This window comes from Thalassophryne amazonica, chromosome 1 (assembly GCF_902500255.1).
Source record: "Thalassophryne amazonica chromosome 1, fThaAma1.1, whole genome shotgun sequence".
In the NCBI taxonomy this organism is placed as follows: domain Eukaryota; kingdom Metazoa; phylum Chordata; class Actinopteri; order Batrachoidiformes; family Batrachoididae; genus Thalassophryne; species Thalassophryne amazonica.
The window spans coordinates 47,267,850-47,294,470 of NC_047103.1; the positions used below are offsets into that span (position 1 = coordinate 47,267,850).

At 41.2% G+C, this 26,621-nt stretch overlaps 1 protein-coding gene across 5 annotated transcripts in view; it reads left to right on the forward strand.

Annotated features, from left to right (window-relative positions):
- The first annotated feature begins 1,461 nt into the window (after positions 1-1,461).
- atp8a2 (ATPase phospholipid transporting 8A2) overlaps positions 1,462-26,621 on the forward strand; it is a 253,872-nt gene continuing 228,712 nt past the window's right edge. For 4 of the 5 annotated variants that reach the window (XM_034169258.1, XM_034169266.1, XM_034169287.1 and 1 more), the window contains exons 1-2: positions 1,462-1,724; positions 8,785-8,892. In XM_034169258.1, coding sequence (XP_034025149.1) covers positions 1,682-1,724; positions 8,785-8,892 — 151 coding nt within the window. In that variant the 5' untranslated portion in view covers positions 1,462-1,681. The remainder of the gene's footprint in view (positions 1,725-8,784; positions 8,893-26,621) is intronic. The other variant, XM_034169272.1, reaches the window with a different exon arrangement.

Genomic DNA, 26,621 nt, shown 5'->3' on the forward strand with positions numbered 1-26,621 from the left:
ATAAGCTGATTTCCATTACCAAGGCCACTGTCTGGAGCTGTGTGCAGAACTGCGGCTGGCCCAGAGCGCAGTATGGTGAGGAGCCAGGGGTAGTCTGTGGCTACACAGGTGCTGGCTACACTGGGCTTCCTGGCAACAGGGGCATTCCAGCGGGAGCCCGCAGATCAGTCAGGAGTGTGTCAGTCAACCTTGAGCTGAGCCATGCCAGCTGTGTGGAACGCAATCATCCAAATGTCATCCAGGTACATCACATTCCAACATTAAAGCACAATTTGCAGCAAGTTTTCCTAATGTAATTGAAGCTATTGACTGCACACATAAAGGTGCCATCACATGATGACTTTGTTTTTGTTAATAGGAAACATTTCCATTCCATCAAAGTTAACATCATGTGATCCACATCAGGCTGGAGGCTGGAACGTGCGCGGTGGGTGGCTGCTTGCTGTGTAAATACTTTATTCGTGTAATAATTGTTCCAAATGAAAACCAGCATGGGTATATTGGGCATGTGCGCATTCAAATATGTTGTTTATTATTATCAATTTTTCTTAATAGTGACATTGGAGCAGCAGAGCTTAACAGATTGTTTCGCTGTGTTCAGTATTTGTCAATAAATGCATGTGTAATGTGAATGTCATACACGGTGAGCATCTGACTCACCTTAACCTCCGTGTGTGCGCTGTTCTGAGACGACAGCATTTACGGATACACACACACACACACGCTCCCACAAACATTTTTCCAGTTTCATGATTATTACATTTAACAGGGTACCAAATAAATTATCCCTGCATGTCTTTGCATAATTTCCAGTCATCTGTAGCGCACACTCTGTATAATAATGATCATGTTGCCCCCTAGCTGTAGAAAGTGAGCTTTGTTTTTAATATTTTAAATATTTCATAAAATCTATTCATTTTCCTTTTATGTATATATGTAAGCTAGTTTCACTACCTTATAATACTCAAAAAATGTGTCTACCTGGGGGTGTGTCTCTTAAACCCCATTTACTTTAGCAAAATACCAATTTTAAGATTAAAAATATTAGTTGATTAATTTAATTTAATTTAATTAGCTTTTAATGCGCCAAATCACAGCAAAAGCCGTCTCAAGGCGCCTTACATAAAACAAGTCAACATAAAAATTTAATAAATAATTAAAATGAATAAAAAAAAAAATCAAATACATAAATAAAAACAGAAGTAAAAGAATAAAACAAATAAAAATAAAATCTATTCATAAAGAGAATAAAAATAGGTTTTGAGTCTTGACTTAAAAATGTCCACGGACTCAGACTGCCTCAGCAGATGTTTTTTCAGCTTTTAAGCAATACAGCAATTAAATGCATTGATTTGGTTCGCGTCACTGCCTCACAATTTCCTCTGAGAGACAACCATGATCAGTCAAGTCATCCGGAAGTTTGGAGGAGCCTTTTATTTTGAAAGGGATGCCGGAAGTCTACATTTATTATTGTGTCTGACTTGTGGCCTACTGCTGTCCGCTGAAGCTGAACAGCACCGGGTGTTCGTCTGACCCGGAATGTTGTGTGAACGGCGGCGGAACCACCACCGGCGGCGGCGGCAGGCCGAACCCGGGGCGGCGTTCCTCCGCTCGGCTCGTCGGTCGTGACCACACGAAGGACTCGTACGACTATCCGGGTCGACACTCGTTCACCAGCAAGATGTATTTCAACCGGAGAGCCAAGAAGATACACAGTGAGGGAGGTCAGCTCATCTTCTTGCTTCTGTCGCCTGTCAAGTAAAGTATCTGCACTAAAACCAGGCCTGACGGTCATCCAGCATCGTTAAATGTTGTCTCGGTTATAGCGCAGGAATGCGGCATATATGGGGCGGTATTTATCTCTAGCCTAGTCATTTTTGGCACCGGCTGGGGATAGAAGGACAAGACTGCCATCGTATCATACGTCTGAAAAACACTGGTGTTATGTTAGAAAAGGTGAGCCGCTATTTACCGTGACGTCACTATATGTTCCCAATTAATTTATGTATGTATGTTGAAATTCTTGCAAGCATTTTGAATGTAATTTTATAGCCATTTTGCAGTTTAAACCTAATCACGCTCTGTGGCGCAGACTGAAGAATTCCATGATCGCCTCCTTGAGCCTGTGGAGACCTGGGTGTTGCACCAAACTCTGTGACCCGTCACATTCTACTATTGCAAACCAAAGATGTAATCTGACAACAACAACAAAAAAAAAAGTTTATGAAAGTGTTTCATAAAAACACTATGGAAACAAAGAGAAATAATTAAAGTGCTTTTTAAACGAAACAAAAATGAATTCAGTAAATATAGAAAAGAGAAACATTAAATATACACATTAGTCTTGGTTTCAGATTTTATTTTGTTCATAAATTCAGTTTATATATATCTATATTATAAATGCCAAGTGGCCTCTGTGCGTGTGTGTGTGTGTGTGTGTGTGTGTGGGGGGGGGGGGGGGGGCTTTGATCATGGCAAAACCAGGGAGAGCTGACATTTGCCGTTTGGTGTGCCTATATTTTGGGTCAAGGATGAATGTACGAAAATGGAAAGTTGATAGGACAATTTTTTTTTTTTTTTTTTGAGAAATTAGTAAACAATGGACATTCTGCTACAATTCATCATAGGAGTTTGGCATTTTTTCATGAATATTGTCGTGGTTCATTACAGTGTTGTTAGTGTTATTGGTTTATTGTGCTTTTCTAGTTCAATTGTTTAGTCAATTTAGTTAAGTGTTATGTTGCTGTTACCATGAGTGACCTAAGTGTCATGCTGTCAGTGTTGCCACAGTTACTTTGTAAACGTAATCCAATTACTGATTACTCCTTGAAAAAGTAGCCTAGTTACTTTACACATTACTCAGTTTTAAAAGTAGCGAAGTTAGATTATTAGTTACTTTCAGCAGCTGCCAACAACAACAGCTTTTCAGCTCGGAGCTGAGCTGCACAGTGGATGCGGCTCTGTGCTCGCTGAAAGCGGGCAGTTCTGACTTCCCCCTGCATCTCATCGTGACACCTGTTTTAAAGCTGTGATCGACCCACAATACAAAAATAATAGTAACACACAGTGACTCGAAGTAACTTTAATCTGATTGCTGATTTGGAAAGATTAATGCATTAGATTACTTGTTACTGAAAAAAGCAGTCAGATTAGAGTAACACTTTACCAGCATTGCTGCATGCTCTCGGTACCATAAGTGAAAAGTGTAGTGCTTTTAATGTCTTCTGCCACAGTCTCTGTTTGTCAAATTAAAAGCACTTGCTTACAGCAGAATGCAATAGACAAAAAGCTCTGCGTGCATGCGTGCAATTTTGATCAAACACAAAATGGGGAGAGCAGACGTTTGCTGTTTGGTATGTTTATTTTGAGTCAAGGATGAATGGTGCCAAAACCGAACATTTGATATTTTGAGAAGCTACATATATTAACTAACAACACTGAACAACATACATTTATATTTACATTCTGGACTCACACACCAATCCAGCAGGGGGCGGTAAATCATCTATAGATTAAAACCATGAGTGTGTGCATGATTTTATTTAGTAAGCTCAATATAAGTACACAATATAATTGTAAATATGTTAAAAATACATTGATGACACAAAGTGAAAACACTTATTTCCATTATGGTCCATTAAAAATAAAGTAATGATAATAATAGTGTGTGTATATGATAATGAGAACCTGAACAATTTATAAATACATTAAGACAGTAAAATTAACATTAAAAATACATAATTAACAGGAAATAAAAGGATTGAGTTCTTCTAAAAAATGTTGAAGTCTAAGATTCTAAAAACATTCTGGAATCACGCACCATTTCGACTCATTATAGAAACTTTGCACAATCTATTACCACCCTTGAAAAATATCAGCTACCTATTTTATAAAGTCTACCCAGTCTAAAGCCCATGGATCCCCACAGGTATTGCGTTCAGACAAACAAAACGGTTCTCAGGTGGTTTTGGTTTGCATTATCAAAACATTATTCAAGTACTCCTGTTTATTTTTCCACATTTGTATATTTAAAGTAAGTCATTCCTTATTGACGCATTCTTAATATTCCATACTGTGGGCGCCCAGACACTATTAGTTGTTTCTGCTGTTTCTGCTATTTCTGCTATCAAATTATTTAGTGTAGCCCTGTCTCAAACCTGTGGCATTGTACCTCCCCCCTCCCAAATGACTATTCTAGTTTGTGATAGCTGTTAGATTGCTAAAATTCTAATCAGGTCATAGAATTTGATTGGTCACAGAATTTGTTGTAACATCACGTCTTTATTCACATCAAAGCATTTTGCACTCTCATATGGTGGAATATTTTACACAGTTGTACACAGAAACTGGAGCGTGTTTAATGATGTTGACATATAAACTCTTTGTAATTGTTCAAGCATGGAATATGCATTAAATTGGGTCATATTCCGAAGAAGAAAATGAGCATTTCGTAAAGAGGATAAGGGGCTACATGTTGTGAATCGCACATGGAAAAGTGGATTTTGGCTTTACATATTCATCTTTGAAGAGAGAAATGTGTGTTTGGCTTACCCAGTAGCTTTTAATAGTGACTGGCTCATATTGTTGGGCTGCTTTGGTCTGTGTATGTCGGGGTGTCTTTGTTTTTTAGAGCTTCTAGAAATAAAAACCAGGACAAATTGTGATCAGAGATGAACACCAACTGGGCCACAGCTCAGGCCACATGTTTTTAAATATGCTGTTGTTAGGATACATGGGTTGAACAGTAAATCTTGTAACTGGAAACCTGCAATATTTCATTTGTACTGAATCATTGGCTGTGCGCTGTTTATAAGCTGAGCTCTGCAACACTGACTATGAGTGATATTGTCATATTCAGATGTTTGTTTTAATGTGATTATGCAAAATACAATCTTACAACTTAAGGTAGAATGTTCTGGATGTCACAACTGGACATCTTCAAGAGACGCCAACGATATATTATTTGGCCAGATAAAATCGGCCAGTATGGGTCTTTCACAATCACATTGGTGTCATTATTTTTGCTGATAAGAAAATTATTTATCTAACCCCCCCCCCCAAAAAAAGAAAAATTTCAGGAAAACACTTTTCCTGTTGAAGATCATGTCATCATCTAGTTTCTCCAGCAAATGGCTCTGAGAGCATTGTTTACAATGCCCTCAAGCATGGCTGGGACCCCTACCCCCCAATCACATACAAGAAATAAAGGCAAAGGGGCCAGCTGCCTTTCATTTTCAAACAGTGTGCATTTCACAGTGACAAGCGACAACCGGTCACTATGGCACCAGTTAGGCAGGGCCAAAATAGACGAGAAGTCTATTATATGCCAATGCTGAGGGATGCAACACAGCGAATACCAATCCAAGAAGGTAGCGTGATGACAGCGTGACCTACGTTGGTTGGTTTTTGGTTATATTTTAGTTATTTATAAAACAAAACAAAAAAATCATGTTTAAACTGTAAAACATCAAGCCTCAATTACATTTGTTTGCCATAAGGCATTGATAACAAAATGTTTGGAACAATTGCAATTTTTTTAAATGTATATATCGGGATCATAAATTTTTTATTTTTTTTTTTACTACTCCCAGTATTGATATCGTATCGGCCCACACAAAAATCCATATTGGTCAAGGTCTAATCCTCAGCCCAATTATTGAAGATTTCAAGTGGTATTAGTCTATCTTTTGTTATGTGGGCCGCTGAAGAGGAGGTACTGCTGGCCCACCACCACCAGAGGGCGCCCTGCTTAGAGTGTGGGCTCCAAGCACGAGAGGGCGCCAGACCCAGAAGAAGTGACAGCTGTCATTCATCCTCTGCACCAGCTGTCACTCGTTCATCATCATCATCATCACCATAAAGGCTGGACTGCAACTCCACCTCCTCGCCGAGAAATCGACTACTAAAGAGGTAATTTCTCTGCTGACTCATACGTTGTGTAATAATCTGAACTTCTGTTGCAGCCGTTTTCCTGGTGTTTTCCTTATCTGTGGGATTGGCGTTTGGTATGACAGCGACGGCTTCGCCTCACACCCCAAACCAGATAAGTGGTTAATCAGGAGCTGCACGAGTGTGTGATTGGAGGTGGAGGTGCTCCCTCCTAACTGTGTGCAGACTGTGGATTACTGAGTGTGTGGACTCACACTCATTCATCTTGTCTCTGCTTTCTGCCAGCAGTGCCAGGGTGGACAGCCGAAGACAGAGGCCACCTGGGGACTCGGGACTTGGCGGCTCCGGTGTTCTTCAGACCGTTGGTGGTGGAAGCCGTGTGGGACGCGGCTTCTCTCTCGTCGGGGGTCTTCTATCTTCGAGCCTGCCCACACGTCACCTGGTGTCAATTGACTTTGCAAATTCTGTGTATTTAGTTGTGTATTATCACAACATTAAATTGTTACTTTTTGGCTTATTCATTGTCCGTTCATTTGCGCCCCCTGTTGTGGGTCCGTGCTACGACACCTTCCCAACATCTTTTTAATTTTATGCAAGTATTTGTTCTATACCTGTATGAGAAACCTGAGAGTAATGTAACTGTAATTTAATCTATACTGTGACCTTGAAACCCTGATTGGTACTGAACCGTGAGGGAGGTGCAGTGTTGCACCTCTATAAAAATGGACACGTCATTGGGTATCTGACAGTGGTTGCACAATTTTATAGAAACAAAGGATTATTTTTATTATTCATAAAATTGTGAGTTATCTTTTAAGCAGTATAATGCCAGCAATTAGTTTATTCAGTTGCCTATTAAAAGGAGAAATCTTGAAATTACCTTAGTCATACAACAGGCTAGAGTCAAAGTTTGTTTTTTGTGAAGCGATCCCAAACAGTTCACCTCAAACTTATAAACTTTAAATAAGTTAACGGTGGCGGCACGGTGGCTTAGTGGTTAGCACTGTTGCCTCACAGCGAGAAGGTTGTGGGTTCAATTCCTGTGGCCTTTCTGTGTGGAGTTTGCATGTTCTCCCCGTGTTTGCGTGGGTTTCCTCTGGGTGCTCCGGTTTCCTCCCACATCCAAAGACATGCGGGTTAGGTGGATTTGAATCTTTAAATTGTCCTTAGGTGTGCATGTGGGTGCATCTGTGTTTGTTTGTCTGTTTGTGGCCCTGCGACAGACTGGCGTCCTGTCCTGGGTGTACCCCGCCTCACGCCCTATGACTGCTGGGATAGGCTCCAGACCCCCGCGACCCTTAATTGGACTGAGCGGTAGAAGATGAATGAATGAATAAGTTAACAGTTGATTTCAAGCAGTTTTAAAATCAGTTAGAAAATGCTGATCTTCTTTAAAGCCAAATGAAAGTACTTTAAACCAAATTTTAAGCCATTTCCAAATAAGAAAATTGTCATAGCCCAATTTAAAATGTGGCTGAATAGGGATAAAGACAGTTTAAAATCACTTATTGGTTTGCAACAAACTACACCAGTTTTACAATTAAAACAAATGTTTCAGAACATTATATTTAAGATGCTACTACAACTCAAAATTTGGCATTTTGGTCTTATAAATAATTTAAATGACTACTCGGTTATCAGAATGGTAAATATGACTGAATTATTGTTGATGGTGTCACAAATTAATTGCATAGCAGTTGCTGTTTCTTTGTGTTTGCTGTGTTTTAAAGTGGGTGTGCAACAAATTTCTGAGGTTGTGTTTTAAGATTAATAATGTGTACATTTCATTAAAAAGTGAGAATATTTTAGCCAGATGAAACTTAAAGTGTAAGAGTGTTTATATATAGCAAATGGTGATTATGTTGAATTGATGAGGAGGTATTCCAGTACGAGCTTCTTGAAATTCACAATGATGTGGTTCCTGTAATCGCTTGGAGGTTGACCTCTTGAGCTTTTGCTTTAATTAACATAGTGTCATAGCTCTGGTCATGGCTCCTACCAATCTCTCTCTCTCTCTCTCACACACACACACACACACACACACACACACACACACACACACACACACACACACACACACACACACACACACACACACACACACACACACACACACACACACACACACACACACATCCTGAGAGCCACAGGATGTGTGTGTGTGAGCAAATTGTATTTAAAAGCAAATTGCAAAACTGCAAAACTTTCAGAGGTAGACAATCCTATTATGAAAGAAAAAGTTTCTGAGCTTGTAGTGGCATCTCTCAACTTCTAGCACACAACTATGACTACTTACTTACTATTCTGTATGCATCTATAATATTGTCACTTCTATGGTTTTCCAGCATTGCCAACTTTCATAATCCAGTTCATCTGAGACTGGACAGTACACATTGTAACATTCAACTGTACTCATATTCTGGCACTAGCTGGCAGTGTTACACTGTTGAAAAAAGTATTATACTGTATAAGTTACCAAAATATAGAGCCAGACGTATTGGAACAAATGTGCTCTGCTAGGAGGGTTTCAGTTTTAGAGCATGTATTTGGCTGTGAGAAAAGGTGTTGCAGCTCAGCCAACTGACAACACATCTGTTTTGGGAAGATAATAAATGGTCGTCATGGATGATATGGACCTTAAAAAAAAAAAAAATTGTTGCAAGATGCATTTCCACAAGTTGGACACTAGGGGGCACTCTGTCCATTTGTATGTAATTCTTAAGCGTTAAGTATAGAGGCACAAATCTCATTTCACAGCTGAATGCTTTCAGTGATAGGCAAAGAAAAACATTCTCATTGACACACACTGATGTGTTGTGTGTAGTGTATGTGTATATTGACTTGTTGTCTTATGTGTGTTGTTTTCTCTTGTTGTGGCCTCTTTGGTGGCCACAGAGCAGTTAGTATTGACCACCATTAGGCAGGAGGCATCTGAACTGCAGGACCCTGGCGTGGGCTCCAGTGCTACCATGCGTGCTCGCCTTGCAGACAAGTTTGACAAAAGTGAGTTTTGCATAACGTAGATTGGATGACGCCCCATTGTGTCTGGAATCCAATGGTGCATGTGGCCATATGCAAAGGCTAAAAGCACCACTGCTACCCCGACCCTCAAGAGCTACAATGTCTAGTGTTTCGAGGTTTTTCTGAAAGAGTTATTTTGTGATTTTACTAGGACCCTGAATTCTCAGTAGCTCCTTGGGGCCCGGGGTGTTGAATTTGAACAGCGTTTACCCTCTCATTGCATGTGCTTATAAATAGGTTACTTACCACGTCAAGCTATACTGAGGGAGATGGACAAACTATGCATCAGAGGCTTAAAGCAAAATGATGTGATTGTGCATGCATACTGTACAACACGTGCATGTCCATGTGGACATGGCATGCCTAGATCAAGCATGTTGATGAACAGTCCTGCATGCATGCATCCACCTGTGGGCTGGGTGTAGAAAGTTTTCTGCGGAGTGCTGCATGATAGTCTAGCATGTTTTCTGTCATGAGGTACATATTTGTCTTTATGTGTGAAAACAGTGCAGTTCTGCAGTTGTGTGACTGTACATATAATCGCAGTATCCATACAGTCAGGTCCATTAATTTAGAGACAGTGACATTCATATATTAGGCCTTGTCCACACGGAAACGGAACTTTATACAATCTTTTTCTTTGTTGTTTTCAAAAAGGGTTCGGTATAGGGCTGTCACGATTAGGAATTTCTGGAGACAATTAATTGCGATAAATAATTGCGATTGACGAATATATTGTCTGTTTTTTTTTCTGTTTTCCCCTTCCTTATATTCTACTATCATCATAGTATAATTAGCTTTAATGGTACACATTCTGTGCTGTACTGTACAGTTTAATGAATAAGAGCAATTTAATGATGTTTTGAACATCAAGGAAAAGACAAATACATTAGTATCTTCTCCATTCCTTAACCTCTTAAACCAGAGTGTACCCAAATTTGGGGACTTGCCCTGTTTTGGAACATTTGAACACTCATAACTAACCAATGCTGATACCATCATACTATTATACATCAAAATGTCAAGCCAAGTCTCCTCTACAAAAGTAACCCTAACCCATCCTTTGCATGCCAGAGAGTTGCTGCAGGTTAAACAGGACAGAGAGAGAAAACACAAACGTATGTAAAGAAATTAAATTAATTATTTGGAATGAGAATGAAGAGTGGAAAGGCAGTTGGTCCAGATGACATTCCATTGGAGGCATGGAAATGTCTAGGAGAGATGGCAGTAGAGTTTCTAACCAGATTGTTTAATAAAATCTTAGAAAATGAGAGGATGCCTGAGGAGTGGAGACGAAGTGTGCTGGTTCCTGTTTTCAAGAATAAGGGTGATGTGCAGAGCTGCAGTAACTACAGAGGCATAAAGCTGATCAGCCACAGCATGAAGTTATGGGAAAGAGTAGTAGAAGCTAGGCGTAGAAAACAGGTGAAGATCTGTGAGCAGCAATATGGTTTCTGCAGAGAAAGAGCACTACAGATGCAGTGTTTGCTCTGAGAATACTGTTGGAGAAGTACAGAGAAGGCCAGAAAGAGTTTCATTGTGTGTTTGTGGACTTAGAAAAAGCTTATGATGGGGTGCCAAGAGAAGAGCTGTGGTATTGTATGAGGAAGTCTGGAGTGGCAGAGAAGTATGTTAGCGTAGTGCAGAACATGTACAAGAATAGTGTGACAGCAGTGAGATGCGCAGTTGGAATGACAGACTCATTCAAGGTGGAGGTGGGATTACACCAAGGATCAGATCTGAGTCCTTTCTTGTTTGCAGTGGTGATGGACAGGTTGACGGATGAGATCAGACAGGAGTCCCTATGGGCTATGATGTTTGCAGATGACATTGTGATCTGTAGTGAGAGTAGAGAGCAAGTTGAGTCTAGTCCGGAGAGGTGGAGATATGCTTTGGAGAGAAGGGGAATGAAAGTCAGTAGAAGCAAGACTGAGTACGTGTGTGAATGGGAGGGAGCCCAATGGAATAGTGCAGTTAGAAGGAGTAGAAGTGGTGAAAGTAGATGAGTTTAAATATTTGGGGTCAACTGTTCAAAGTAATGGAGAGTGTGGTAGAGAGGTGAAGAAGAGAGTGCAGGCAGGGTGGAGTGGGTGGAGAAAGGTGGCAGGAGTGATTTGTGACCGAAGAATATCAGCAAGAGTGAAGGGGAAAGTTTACAAGACAGTAGTGAGACCAGCTATGTTATACGGCTTAGAGATGGTGGCACTAACAAAAAGACAGGAGGCAGAGCTCGAGGTGGCAGAGCTGAAGATGTTGAGATTCTCTTTGGGAGTGACGAGAATGGACAAGATTAGGAATGAACATATCAGAGGGACAGCTCAGGTAGGACGGTTTGGAGACAAAGTCAGAGAGGCGAGATTGAGATGGTTTGGACATGTGCAGAGGAGGGACCCAGAGTAGAGGAGGAGGCTACCATCCCTTCGGACCAGAACCTCCTGCCATAAGAACAGTTTTTTCCCCTCTGCTGTTAGCATCCTCAACAAGAACCTTTAGAACTCTACATTGTTGCTATCACCACCATTTATTACCATTTATCGTCACCATTTATTTATCTTAGCGCATACATTCTGTACATTTTGTAACATTGTTATAGTGTAAAGTTTTATTATATATTACTTGTTTTACTGCTCTGTTTTTTTGTTTATGTTAACACCAAGTACCGCAGCAATTTCCTAATGTTGTGAACTTGTTCACTCATATGGCAATAAAACTTTTCTGATTCTGATACAGAGGACAGGGTGAGATGGAAACAATTGATCTGCTGTGGTGACCCCTAACGGGAACAGCCAAAAAACAAAGAAGATTTGGAATAAATGGCACCTCATGTGGGCACCAGTTTAATGTTATTAAGTATTGTTAAACTCCCAAATTGAATTAGATTGGCCTAGACCTCATTTAATGGGTCACCAAAATAATTAACAATTTTAGGGTTTATAATTATAATTATTATAAACTAATCCTCGGGGGCACCACCTATTTATAGCATAGGTACTTTAATTTAAATATTCATTAGTTTATCAGTCTCAAATGAATTAATCAGTCTCAATTTAATTAATCAGTCTCAGGTCTGAAAGTCTGAATTCTATGATACAATTGACCAAAGGTTTCCTTCTGTTCACAAAATGAACCACAGCAGAAATATTTACAATTTATTTACAAGTATACAAGAAATGAAGAGTTTACTGGCATTTTTGTGGACAGTGATTAAATAAGTTTATTTATGGACACAATTCTTACTAACTCATGAGATGTTGAAAGAGAGAGATAAAGCTTAAAGACTTTAATTAGAATTTAGTGATGCAATTTGCATTTGTACTATATATATATATATATATAGAGAGAGAGAGAGAGAGAGAGAGAGAGAGAGAGAGAGAGAGAGAGAGAGAGAATTTTTCTTTTGTATTAACCTGCTCGAAATGAATAAATAAACAAACAAATTTGAAGCCAATTATTCTTATGAAAATTATTAAACAAATGCATGAATATGCTTAAAAAAGAAGCCACTTTGCATCCATTGACAACAAAATCCTTTTTCTGGAACCTTTAACTGGTCCGTTGTGGAGGTGGTTCTCCGTCCGTCGATAATGTTGATGCTCTTTGCAGCGTGAGCTCACTTGGGTCAGGGGTTAACTCAGTGGTCTCCCCGGGTGATCCCAAAGGCTTGTGTCGGCTGGTTTCTCCGACAGGATGACTGCTTGCAGTCAGGTTTGAAATCATCTCTGTCGTCAGCTGCTTGGACCCCAGAGGTGGAAGGCGTTTGTTGAAAATGGTTTCTGGTAGCTTTTCAAAAGTTTGTGGGAGCCAGATTAAAAGTCTTTGTAAATTTAGATAAAAGATAGAAAAGGAGAGTCGCTTTTCTGTAAATTCGCTTTATTTTGAAAAGTTCAGCTCAGAAGTTCTCTTAAAACTTGACGCATCATAAAAGCGTCAAGCTCCTACTTTGTTAAATTATCAGAGACTAGCAGCGAATGAATGGAGCCACATGGTAGCTTTAGCTTAGTTTAGCTTAGCCTGCGGCCTTGTTGACCCAAAAATCAAATTTAAGCATTTAAGAGAAGAGAAGAGAGAAGGCAGGCGCTCCAAGAGAGTAAAGAGGCAAGAGGCAGATAGGCAAGAGGCAGGAGCAGAACTCTGTTCTAACTTTAAAAGGGGGACTTACGTCACCAAACTCCATCCATTTAGGGTGTGTAATCTCACAGAAAACTTCATGTGTCAGAGAGGCAGACAGAAATGATTCAATTATTTAAACACATTAACTATTTTGGTATACTATTGTTCTAAGACACTCGAATAGATACACATTATTAATCATCACTTAAACACATCCTGTGGATAAACAGAATACTTCACCATTATCATATTGTTAATGCAGAAAGATCACACTTAAACACACATTAGTTACAAGGAACACATCAATAAAATGGAATGATTATATGCAAAGCATTTTGTTTGATTAATCAAAACAAACAACATTAGAAGTTTTTATATATGAATAAAATAATACTGATGCATTTTTACTTTAAGCAAAAGACTTTTCTTTTACTTAGACCTAAAGATAAAAGCTGATTGTCAAGACATGGGGGAAGGTCCTCTGGCAGGTTGGAGAGGTTCTTGCCTTGGCGTGAAGACATAAAATTTGAGTTCTCCTGGCCTGGAGAAGCTCAGATTCGGACGTGAAGCAATTATAATGTCATGTAATTCATAGTGACCGAAATTTAACCGTTAAAAAGGCAAGGGCTCCCTTTGAAGAACTTTGAGTTACAATTCTGTTTTTGCTGTGAGCCACAGTGTGGGCCCATGGGGGATGTCTCAAAGCTTATCTTCAGATCACCAGATGACTTAGGAATTTCTCAAATGAGAGTGGAACACAGTCTCTGTCTTCAGCTCCAAACTCAGGTTTTTGTTGAGACAGCATTAATGTATTTATTTAATTAGGGCAAATCGAGGCCATGGGCTACAACTCCAATATCAAGTTCACATGTGAGGATGCCAGAAACAACCATTTAGCCTTCTTGGACTGTGATGTTACGATTGGAGAGAACAGGCAGCTCCAGACAGGGGTTTACAGAAAACCCACTCACACTGACCAATATCTGCTCTTTGGCTTAAACCACCCCCTTGAACACAAGCCCGGGGTGATCAGGACTCTTCAACACAGAGCCCTACAGGTGCCCACAACTACAGAGTGAAGGGCTAAAGAACAACAACATGTACGGAAAGCCCTCACAGTATGTGGGTACCCACGATGGTCCCTGGACAAAGTGCTGAAGTCCCAAAGAACAAAGAGACCAGACAGACAGGAGATGGAGCCAAGAAGAAGAGGAGTGTCTCTCCCTTACTTAGCACGAGTAGGGGAAAAACTACAGAGGATCTTCATGCAGCACAAAATCCCAGTTTACTTTAAACCTATTAACACCTTCAGACAGAAATTAGTTCACCCTAAGGACAGGATCCCTAGTTACAAACAGAGCAATGTAGTGTACCCTATCAAATGTCAGGAAAACTGTAAAGAACACTACATAGGTGAGACTAAGCAGCCTTTGCACAAAAGTCTATACCAGCACCGCAGAGATAGTGCCGGTGGACCTCAGTCTGCAGTTCATCTCCACCTTAAAGAGACTAACCACACGTTTGAGGACAAGGAAGTTAAAATCTTAGCCAGAGAAAAGAAATGGTTTGAGAGGGGTGTGAAGGAAGCATTGTATGTGAAACAGTTGAAACCCAGCCTTAAACCGGGGAGGGGGTCTGAGACATAATTTGTTTCCTGTTTACAATGGGGTACTCAGGTCAAAGCAGTTTCAGTCTTTTGTTCATGGTAATGAGTCATTCATGTCGTCAGGAGAAGCGGCAGTCCCATCGTTGGGAGGGACAGCTTACCTGTCATTAGCAGGGTGCTAACTAGAGCACAATAGGTGCTAATTAGAGCAACCGTTAGTCACTAGCCAATAGCAGTTTGCCTCTCGGTAGGAGGGGTCTAGGTTTAATACTTCAGCTTTTGCTGGCTTCTGTTATTCTTCTCTACAAGAGTCAAGACAGAAGTCACACTACCAGAGCAAGAAATTTAGCTGAGGAAGCTTCTGCTATTAGAAGTAAAACATCCTCGCATCTAGCAACCCAGTCCAGTCGAAGATTCAAGCTTCTCTACTATGAAAACCACTTCGACAACTGAGAGCCTTCACAGAAACTACTGTGTATGTTTGATGCAGAGTCATTCAAACAATACAAAAGGATTCTCCAGAGAGAACTCATACCAAAGATATCCAGTCTCTGCATAGTCCAAGATCTACAAGCATGCTGTATTACTGGAAACACCAGGTCTCTCATTTATCAGCATTGTGTATTATCAGAAATGTGTGTATGAAAATTCCTAAGCGATGTGAAATTTATCACTTTGTCTTTATACAGCGGGTAAAATAAGCATTTAACACTTCACCATTTTTCTCAGGAAATATATTTCTAAAGGTGCTGTTGACATTAAATTGACATTAAAGACATACAAAGAAACCAAAACAAATAAGTACAGAAATTAAGTTATGTGTAATAATGTGAAATAACACAGGAAAAAAGTATTGAACGCATGAAGAAAGGGAGGTGTAAAAAGGCAGGGAATGCCAAGACACCAGCTGAAATCTGTCAGTGATTAGAAAGCAGTCCTGCCTCTTGTCAGTGCACATTAATATCAGCTGGTTCAGTCCCAACTGATGGCTGAAAGGTTTCTCATTACCAAGGTGTCACACAAGAAACATCTCATGATGGATAGAAGCAAAGAGCTCTCTCAAAATCTTCACAACCTTATTATTGCAAAACATACTGATGACATTGGTTACAGAAGGATTTCTAAACTTCTGAATGTTCCAGTGAGCACTGTTGGGATCATAATCCGGAAGTGGAAAGAACATCATTTCCCAATAAACCGGCCACGACTAGGCACTCCTCACAAGATTTCTCTCAGAGAAGTGAAAAAAAAAACAGCAGAGTTGTCCAAGAGCCAAGGATCACTTGTGGAGAGCAATTGAACAGTTGTTTGAAAGACAACTACAAGTAATGCTCTCAACCACCATAGCCTGTATGCATGCTCACCACACAAGATTCCATTGCTGAAGAAAAAACCTGTTGAAGCTTTTAAAAATTTTGCTGCACAACATTTAGACAAGCCTGTGAAATACTGAGAGAACATAGTCTGGTCAGATGAGACCAAAATTGAACTCTTTGGATGCCATAATACACAACATAAAGGGCACTGCACATCACCTCTAAAGCACCATACCTACAGTGAAGTTTGGAGGTGTGAACATCATGGTGTGGGGCTGTTTTTCAGCATCCAGCACTGGCAAACTTCATATAATTGATGAAAGCATGAATGGAAAAATGTACTGAGACATTCTTGACAAAAATCTGCTGCCATCTACCAGGATGGTGAAGATGAAATGAGGGTGGACATTACAGCAAGACTCTCAGTTGGTTTCAGAGAATGAAAATAAAGCTGCTAAAATGGCCCAGCCAGTCACCTGACTTGAACCCAATAGAAAATCTGTCGAAAGAACTAAAGATCATAGAAGAGGTCCACGGAACCTTCAGGATTTGAAGACTGATTGTGTAAAAGACTGGGTCAAAATCACACCTGAGCAATGCCTGTGACTAGTTTCTCCATATAGCATCTTTAAGCGGTCATTTCCAACAAAGACTTTTACACAAAAAATTAAATAAATTTCAGAACGTGTTTTCAATAATTTTTCCTGGTGTCATTCCATTTTATTACACACTAGCTGAGTTACCTGTTCTACGCACGGGTAATAGAGAAGAATTTTAGCCATGTCATTGTATATGTCATGTCACTTTAATTAATGTATTGTACATTGCATTGCATTGTGTGTATGTTGTAAGTGAATGATGATAGCATGTCATATCACTGCAATGCTCTGGCATGGCGTACACAGCAGGTACATTTTAATTGGAAAAATGCGCACCTTAACTTGCACGCGACACCTGCTGGCCCGTTCGGATTGTAATTAAAGTGCACCCTAGCCAGCCGCTACTACGTAGCAAGCAAAGTGTGATGTTTACTACCTGACTTGAGTACCACATGAACTGCAAAAATAAGGGCTCCAGTGAGTAGGTTGAGATCTAATATATAAGGCTGACCGTGTGTGTTCGCACATTTACTCTTTCAACACACGGTCAGCTTTATACATTAGACTAGCTGAGTTACCTGTTCGACGCACGGGTAATAGAGAAGAATTTGAGCCATGTCATGGTATATTTCATGTCACTTTAGTTAAGGTATAGTAAGTTGCATTGCACTGTGTATATGTTGTCATCATTAATTTTCATAGAGCAAGTTCTGATATTCATGAGACAAGTGAATGATGATAAAAAGGTGATAGCGTGTCATATCACGGCAATGCTGTGGGATATATAATGTACTTTGTTATGGTTAGAGGTCCGGACACGATCGGACCGGTACAGGCGATGAACGCAAATGCTGGGAGCAAGGAACAGAACTGGTTGTCAACGAAAAGATATTTATTTACAATAAATAAGAAAATAATAATGTTGCACTGGGGGTGCCTGCAGAGTGGAGAGTCAGCCCGCTCATAGCAGTGGAAATTAGGGAGCTGCAGGTTCCCGAACCAGTCTTGAAAGACTACTGAAATCCTGGAGTATATGGAACTGGAGCTGGGGCCAGGTGGGATGCACAGAGCCGAGAACAGAGGAGAGGAGAGGTGAGTGATTGCACTCGTAACACTGAAGCCTTTAACAATAGACGGTTCACTGAAGGCTTAAAACAGGAGTGTTCCCAATTCTGGAAATGAGGTTCACAGTCTAGGAATAAGGTTTGCTGTTCAGGAATCGTTCACAGTTCATGAATATCTTCAGAGGTCAGGTGCTGCGTGTCTTGTGATGTCTTGACTTTAGAAATGGCTTGGAAAGTTCTCAGTGGTTCACTATGAGAGTTCATACAGTTCTTGGAAAACAGTTCTTGAGACAGTTCTTGGAAACAGTTCTTAGTCATGCACAGTCACAAACAGGAGCAGCGTGAGAAAGGAATCTTACAGACATGCAGGAATTTAACTGAAGTGTGGCAGAGCTATGCGCTCTGTAGCTGAGAGCCAGAGAGTTCCAAAGTGATGTAGTGCAGAGTGGCCAGGTTACCTTGAAATGAGCTGTGGAAAGCTCAGATGTCAGAGCACATGGGAGCGTAAGCGTTGACAAGGTCATGGATTTCTCGTGGAGAGACACGTGTAGAATCCAGCAGTGACTGAGCTCAAAGCCGGAGTTTAAGTAACCCACTCCTGATGAGACGCAGATGAGCCTCAGGTGCGAGTAGCTGACAAGCAGCGGTTGTTCCTTGGCTCTGCAGCGTGCCACCTGGAGGGAAAATAGACAAACTACACACAAGAGGTTAAAAAGGCTGGCCACAACAGTTCTTAGTGTCTCTGCAGATGTTTTCCTCAGCTCTATTAAATTTCATCCTTTTAGCACTTGGAGTTTTATGACCTAATGCCCCTTGCTTCTTAGGAGGCATATCACCACACCAAGTTTGGTGTCAATTGCTTAACTACTGTGGCTGTGCATAGATATATGGCTGACCGTGTGTGTGTATGTGTGTGCACTTTCAACCTAAGGGCCCCAGTGACACAGTAGTAAACCTCCATAACAGGCCCCATTGAACTCCCCTTTGGTGCCTCCAGTCACCATACCAAGTTTGGTGTTGATTGCTTAATTACTGTGGCTGTGCATAGCGACCACAAACCGTGCCACATACATACACACATACAGTGAGGAAAATAAGTATTTGAACACCCTGCAATTTTGCAAGTTCTCCCACTTAGAAATCATGGAGGGGTTTGAAATTTTCATCTTAGGTGCATGTCCACTGTGAGAGACATAATCTAAAAAAAAATCCGGAAATCACAATGTATGATTTTTTTAATAATTTATTTGTATGTTACTGCTGCAAATAAGTATTTGAACACCTGTGAAAATCAATGTTAATATTTGGTACAATAGCCTTTGTTTGCAATTACAGAGGTCAAACGTTTCCTGAAGGTTTTCACCAGGTTTGCACACACTGCAGCTGTTGTGTGGGCCGCCAGAAGAGGTACTGCTGGCCCACCACCAAAGGGCGCCCTGCCTGAAGTGCGGGCTTCAGGCACGAGAGGGCGCTGCCGCCACGGACACAGCCGGGAGTGACAGCTGTCACTCATTCTTCATCATCACACTCCATAAAGACCAGACGTCATCTCCACCTCGTTGCCGAGATATCGTACTTCATTGTAGGTAATATCCTCAGCCTTTTTGTGTTTATCTGTAATCTGTACATTGTGAGTGTTTGCAGGCGTACCGGTTCCTTGTTTTGTGGAAGCTGAGTGAGTGCAGGACGGCACTCTTTTTCTCTGAGGGATCACTGCAAACACATCAGCATATTGAGTGAGAGGTGGAGGTGGCATTCCCACCGTTATTGTTACTGGGTGTACACACACCCACACTTGACTGTCTTTGTTCTCGCCAGCAGTACCAGATCCGACAGTCGGGGACGGTGATCACCTGGGAATTCGGGACTTGGCGGCTCCAGTATTCTCTGGGTTCGGTGGCGGAGGAAATCGTGTGGTTCCGGTTCATCTCAGGACAGACGTCTTCTATCCTCGAGCCTGCCCACACATCACCTTTGTAATTTGACTGCAATTATATTCTGAGGTTGTCTGTATATTCGTTGTGCACGTTTCACAACATTTAAATTGTTACTTTTTGGCTCATCTATTGGCCGTTCATTTGCGCCCCCTGTTGTGGGTCCGTGTCACTACACTTTCACAACAGCAGCAGTGATTTTGGGCCACTCCTCCATACAGATCTTCTCCAAATCTTTCAGGTTTGGAGTTTCAGCTCCCTCCAAACATTTTCTATTGAGTTCAGGTCTGGAGGCTGGCCAGGCCACTGCGAGACCTTGAAATGCTTCTTACGGAGCCCCTCCTTAGTTGCCCTGGCTGTATGTTTGGGGTCATTGTCATGCTGGAAGACACAGCCATGACCCATCTTCAATGCGCTTACTGAGGGAAGGAGGTTGTTTGCCAAAATCTCGCAATACATGACCCCATCCATCCTCCCTTCAATACGGTGCAGTCGTCCTGTCCCCTTTGCAGAAGAGCACCCCCAAAGTATGATGTTTCCACCCCCATGCTTCACGGCTGGGATGGTTTTCTTGGGGTTGTTCTCATCCTCTGAACATGGTAAGTGGAGTTGATTCCAAAAAGCTCTATTCTGGTCTCATCTGACCAGATGACCTTCTCCCATGCCTCCTCTGGATCATCCAGATGGTCACTGGTGAACTTCAAATGGGCCTGGACATGTGCTGACTTGAGCAGGGGGACCTTGCTGCTCTGCAGGATTTTAAACCATGACAGCATCATGTGTTACTAATGTAATCTTTGTGACTGTGGTCCCAGCTCTCTTCAGGTCATTGACCAGGTCCTCCTATGTAGTTCTGAGCTTTCTCAGAATCATCCTTACCCCACAAAGTGAGATCTTGCATGGAATCCCAGACTGAGGGAGATTGACAGTCATCTTGTGTTTCTTCCACTTTCTAATAAATTATCAAAACAGTTGTTGTCTTCTACCAAGCTGCTTGCCTGTTGTCCTGTAGCCCATCCCAGCCTTGTGCAGGTCTACAGTTTTGTCCCTGGTGTCCTTATACAGCTCTTTGGTCTTGGCTATGGTGGACAAGTTCGAATGTGATTGATTGAGTGTGTGAACAGGTGTCTTTTATACAGGTAACAAGTTCAAACACGTGCAATTAATACAGGTAAAGAGTGCAGAATAAGAGGGCTTCTTAAAGAAAAATTAACAGGTCTGTGAGAGCCAGAATTCTTGCTGGTTGGTAGGAGGTCAAATACTTATTTGCAGCAGTAACATACAAATAAATTATTAAAAAATCATACATTGTGATTTCCGGATTTTTTTTTTTTTTTTTTTAGATTATGTCTCTCACAGTGGACATGCACCTAAGATGAACATTTCAGACCTATCCATGATTTCTAAGTGGGAGAACTTGCAAAATAGCATGGTGTTCAAATACTTATTTTCCTCACTGTACATAGGTGTGTCTGTGTGTGTGTGCTTTTAACCTAAAAGCACGGGTAATAGAGAAGAATTTTAGCCATGTCATTGTATATTTCATGTCACTTTAGTTAAGGTATAGTAAGTTGCATTGCATTGTGTGTATGTTGTCATCATTAATTTTCATAGATCAATTTGTGGCATTCATGAGACTGAAGCGAATGTTGATAAAAAGGTGACAGCATGTCATATCACGGCAATGCTGTGGGATACATAATGTTCTTAGTGTCTCTGCAGATGTTCCCCCAGCTCTATTACATTTCATCCCTTTAGCACTTGGGGTGTCATGACCTAATGCTCCTTGCTTCTTGGGACGCATATTGACAGTCTGCATGCTGTACACAGCAGGTATATTTTAAGTAAAAAAAACACACACCTTATCTTGCATGCAGTGCGCACTGACCTGTTTGGATTCTAATTAAAGTCCACTCCCACCAGCTGCTGATGTTTGCTACCTGACCTGAGTACCATGTGAACTGTGAAAATAAGGGCTCCAGTGAGTGGGTTGTGATCTGATATATAAGGCTGACTGCATGTGTGTGTTCATGTACGTGCACTTTCAACCTAAGAGCCCTTTTATGAAGGCAGGACTGCATTGTAGTTATATTAGGATGCTATACTTAGTCTGACCACTAGGTGGCGTGGCCGTTTTAAGAGCACAGAACAGTGCACGGAGTTATTCAGTGTTACCTGTGCATCAGAGGTGGTTGCATGTCTCCTCAGCAATAAGTTGTGTGTTATTGTGTGCATCCTTGAGATAGGTGGGTGTCTTTGTTGGGTTCAGTGTGCTATGTGAACGGTTTAGGTCATTCTGGGGTGTGTAATCTGTGTTTTTACCTGTGTTAGCTTTAGCGCTAATGCTAAGCTATTCTCCGTTTTCTCTGTGTGCCTTTTAATATTACTTAGACATAGTTTTGGGGGTTTCTGACGTGTAAGTTGATTTATGTATAGAAGTAGTAATTATGTACGTTTATGAGTGTTTTGGGATGTATATGAGTGTTGTTTGTTTTATTATTAGCTAATAGCCCATTAGTAGTGGAGGCTTTGAGGCCTACCCCCTTTTCAAGTGGCCGTAAAGTGCCTGAATTTTATTATTATTGGTTTAGAGTTTTATTATTATATTCTTGCATTACCATTAGAACATTTTGTGATGTTATTATATCATTTATGTACAGATTGTAATTTATATTATATTTCTAATATTCTGTTTATTTCTTTGTTTACAGAACCACACACATACACACGCATATATCCTGTAACAAGCTACAGTAAATACAATCAAGATTCATCCAGCTTCATCCTTGCATTCTGACCAATGCACACTCCGCGATCACACTTCTACTGAACCAGACACAGTAGTAAACCTCCATAACAGGCCCCATTGAACTCCCCCATGGTGCCCCCAGTCACTATACCAAGTTTGGGGTTGATTGCTTAATTATTGTGGCTGTGCATAGTAGACAGGCTGACCGTGTGTGTGTTTGTGCATGCATCCTTTCAACCTAAGGGCCCCAAAGACCTCCCCCGTGGTGCCCCAGTCACCATACCAAGTTTGGTGTTGATTGCTTAATTACTGTGGCAGTTCACCCTGAACACAAACCGTGCCACATACATACATACATACATTGCGTTTTAAATTCATAGATAACTTAATTTCTGTACTTATTTGTTTTGGTTTCATTGGATTTGTGGTTTACTTATCTTTTTATCACCACCTGGTGAAAATTTCATGTTGGTAGGACTTTTATAAATATAGTTACTGAGAAAAATGGTGATGTGTTCGATACTTATTTTACCAGCTGTATATGACAATGTTTATACATTTAAGCATACCTCTGACCGCATGTGTGCACAACACCTTGGTAGAAAACTCAAACTATTCCTGAAATACTACTAGCCACCAAACGCAGAAAGGATTGATACACTGGAAGAAACAACTATGAAGAGCAATGTTAATATATTAGGGCCCCTTCACACATAACATGATTGAAGCCGCACAAATTAGGAATTGTATGCCACTCGTGAAGTCGCCTTGAATGCCTCATACAGCAGTCGCCACAACCATTCAGGCACAGCACATGCACTCTACATTTGCATGTCGCTCGCAGTTGAAACCCATTCCAAGGGCAGGCAAGATTAGGTTGCACTGCCATCCAATTGTGCTCGTAGCATTCGCACAGCATGTCAAACGCAAGTCAGACATATTGTGCCGTAGCCAAGGATCTGAACGAAATCATTGACCATTCGACCCACTCTCGGCCAGAGTCCAGGTGCCACCCATGAACATCCAACACCATTCGCGGGGCACTTACAAAAGGTGGGGCTATTCGTGCAGCCAGCACAAAAGTAGAGTGCTTGCGACTACTTTCGAGCTCGCTCTGCGAATGGCCCCACATTGTCTAAGTGCACCACAAGTGTGGCGTTACCAAGCAACACTAATGGCATGTGCTCCCCACACATAGACCATGATCGAACATTGTCAAGTGCGGGTGAGGTGGCAGAGTGCGATCGCTGTCCAGCGCATTGTGCATCTGGATGGCTGTAATATCCAGCTTGAACAGCTGACTGCTGTGCACTCGAAACTCAGCTGGAGAACACATATCGTACCATGAGCAACATGAACAACACTGTATGCAGTGTACATGCATGGGCGGGCTCTTATGACATGTTGATAATTATGTACAGACAAGCTCACATGGAGACCGGCCAGCAACGTCTGAGCCAAGTCATTGGGCTGAGTCCGGCCATTGAGGCTAATGAACCCTCCACCACGTAAATTGTAGTCCACATGACAGACAGACAGACAGAGTGGAAAATAAATAAAATATACGATAAGGGGAAAGGTATGAACTCAGTCATGTGTGATCGCTTTGCTCATAGTGCTGTGGATACACAGGGTGTTTCAGCTGATCGGCAGCCTATGACTCACTGTCAGCTGGAACTGACAGTGGCTCAGTGCACATGACGTGTTAAATTAAAAACACAGAGAACAGAGCCAGGACAAATAAATAAATACATACAACAATAACTACATACATAATTACAGAACAAATACATAAAATAATCACAGAACAAAGAAACATAGAGTGAGACTTTTTTCTTTGAGCTGAGTTGGTTGGCAGAGGTGGGCATGTCTGCGGCTGCAGCAGCTGTTAAGAACTGTTGACTGGAAGTCACAGCTGGAGAACACATATTGTGCCATGAAGGATATCACATAACAACAGTCCACCATGAGGCACATGCATGGGCATGCTGTCCTCACGTGAAAATACATAAAAACACATATCACCTTTGCAACGGGCAGTTGCGACCGTGTCAGTGTGCACATCACCAGCCAGGCTGCCCCATGTGAAAGGATCCATCTGATCATGTAAACCAGGGGTGCCCAAGTTCAGTCCTCGAGATCTACCTTCCTGACACTCTTAGTCGTCTCCCTGCTCCAACAGACCTGAATCCAATGAAAGGCTCATTAAAAGCCTGCTAACGAGTCTTTCATTGGATTCAGGTGTGTTGGAACAGGGAGATGACTAAGAGTGTCAGGAAGATAGATCTCCAGGACCAAACTTGGGCACCCCGGATGTAAACAGTCAGCTGGCATCTGAATGTCGTGTTCACCATGTGAGTTATGGTCCACATGACATAGTGTCCTTCGGCGTGCCACTTGCCGTACACGTGGCACCGGCTGAACACGCAGCACCGGCCGATGTGGGCATGATATGAGCGCATGGCTTCATTCATGTCAGTCTATTATTGTTTACATCCACGACCATGGGTCATGTACAGAGGAACAGGAGAATGATGCTTGTATTGTCCGCTCTTTATAATCAGCAATTACATATTAGAAACTGGGGTGGGGGTTTACACTGAGAACAGATTCATGACCAGTAACATGATTGTGTTACATTTAAACAGTGCATTCATTGTTGCTATAATGTTCTGAATCTGTGATTCGCATTATTTTGTGTTTCCATATTTTCATTGATTAATGTACGTATGTCCAGCATTTAATTGCTCCGCTGCTGTGGGAGTGTGATGTGGTCTCACACTTTTCATGCGGACTGCCAGTTCGTTTTTTTGTTTTGTTTTGTTTTTTTGTTTTTTTTTGCTGTGTTTTGGCCTGTTTCTGCTTCTTTCGCCCACCTTCGTGTTATGTGTGAAGGAGCTGTTAACAGCGCATCCATGCATTTATAGACACGTAATATACCAATATTTTTTTATGTGCTTTCAACTTCATAAACATGCAACCATTTATGCTTCATGGAAGCATAAAGTAAGACAGGTCATGGACTGTAAAGTTAGAAGAAACTTGGTTAAATATGGGCTTTGTTGTTGTTTTTTCTTAGCTGTTATCACGAAGTTCATCAACAGAAAACAAAATCGCACTGTTAAAGGAATACTTCACTTGTGAATCTCATTAAAAAATGGCGTAAATCATTAAAATAATGTATTCCGAGTAGATTTCTGAGTTTGTCACATTTGTCCAATGGCGTTTTATATTTTTATTCACCGATTTAATGTGAAAACTGCCACATTTCATCGGCGCAGCCACATTCCCCGTTTACCGGAAGTCACGTGCTATAAATTGACGGAAATGACGACACGTGCTGAAGCGTTAAACGTCCCGCGTATCGCCATTGTTCAGTTTCCATTGATTAGCGAATTATCGGTACCGTGATGCCTTATTGTATAGCAAAATTCTGTCACGTTTCTGATAAAAATAATCAAGACGGTGCGCATTTCCACAAGTTGCCACCGAAGCGTGATTTACGCCAGCAGTGGCTGGATAAATGTGGCAGGCCTGGTGGAAACGACAAACAGGCACGAGTGTGCAGCAAACATTTCAAAAGGGAGGATTATGAAAACGTCGTACAGTTTGAGAGCGGGTTTGCCAATCGACTTTTGTTGAAGCCGCATGCTGTTCCCAGAATTTTTGGAGAGCCCGACACCCCCGTCGATCAAGTAATAGTGGCATCACAGTGTCCGACCGAAAGGGAGAAGAGGACTGAGCGTAGAAGCAGAAATAGAGTAAGTTGGCTTCATGTAAACAGACAGTAAATAAAGCATTTTACTAATCAGATCAATTGCTAAATTACAAATGTGTTTTTCACTCTCCAACAAGGGTGTCAGTGACTTTTCAGTTGACTACATCAGTTATACTGCATAGATCTGTGCTCAACAATAAAAACATTGGATTAGATGATGGAGGTTATAATTTTTTTATTGTAATATTAAGATTAAATTATACATGAACATCAGAAGTACACTTTTTCTAATTTATGGCATGCCACTTGAATACCTCTGCAAACCCTAATTCTCTATCCTCGACCCAGACCTCATGGGCATACCTTGCTGCTGTGCAATGCTAACAGCAATGGTTTGTGGCATGGTAGTAGAAAATTGTAAATTGATATGGAGCAGCTTTTAAAGAAGCCAGTAGTTATTTACCATTTGTTAAGATTTATAAATAAAAATTATGAAAATAGTTAACTGTAGCAAAATTTACCAAGTTTTCATTTTACATTTTCCAGCTGTTGAAGGATATCATTGATCCTGAGCCTGGACCAAGCACCATCCAAGACATGCCAGTCAGTGACATG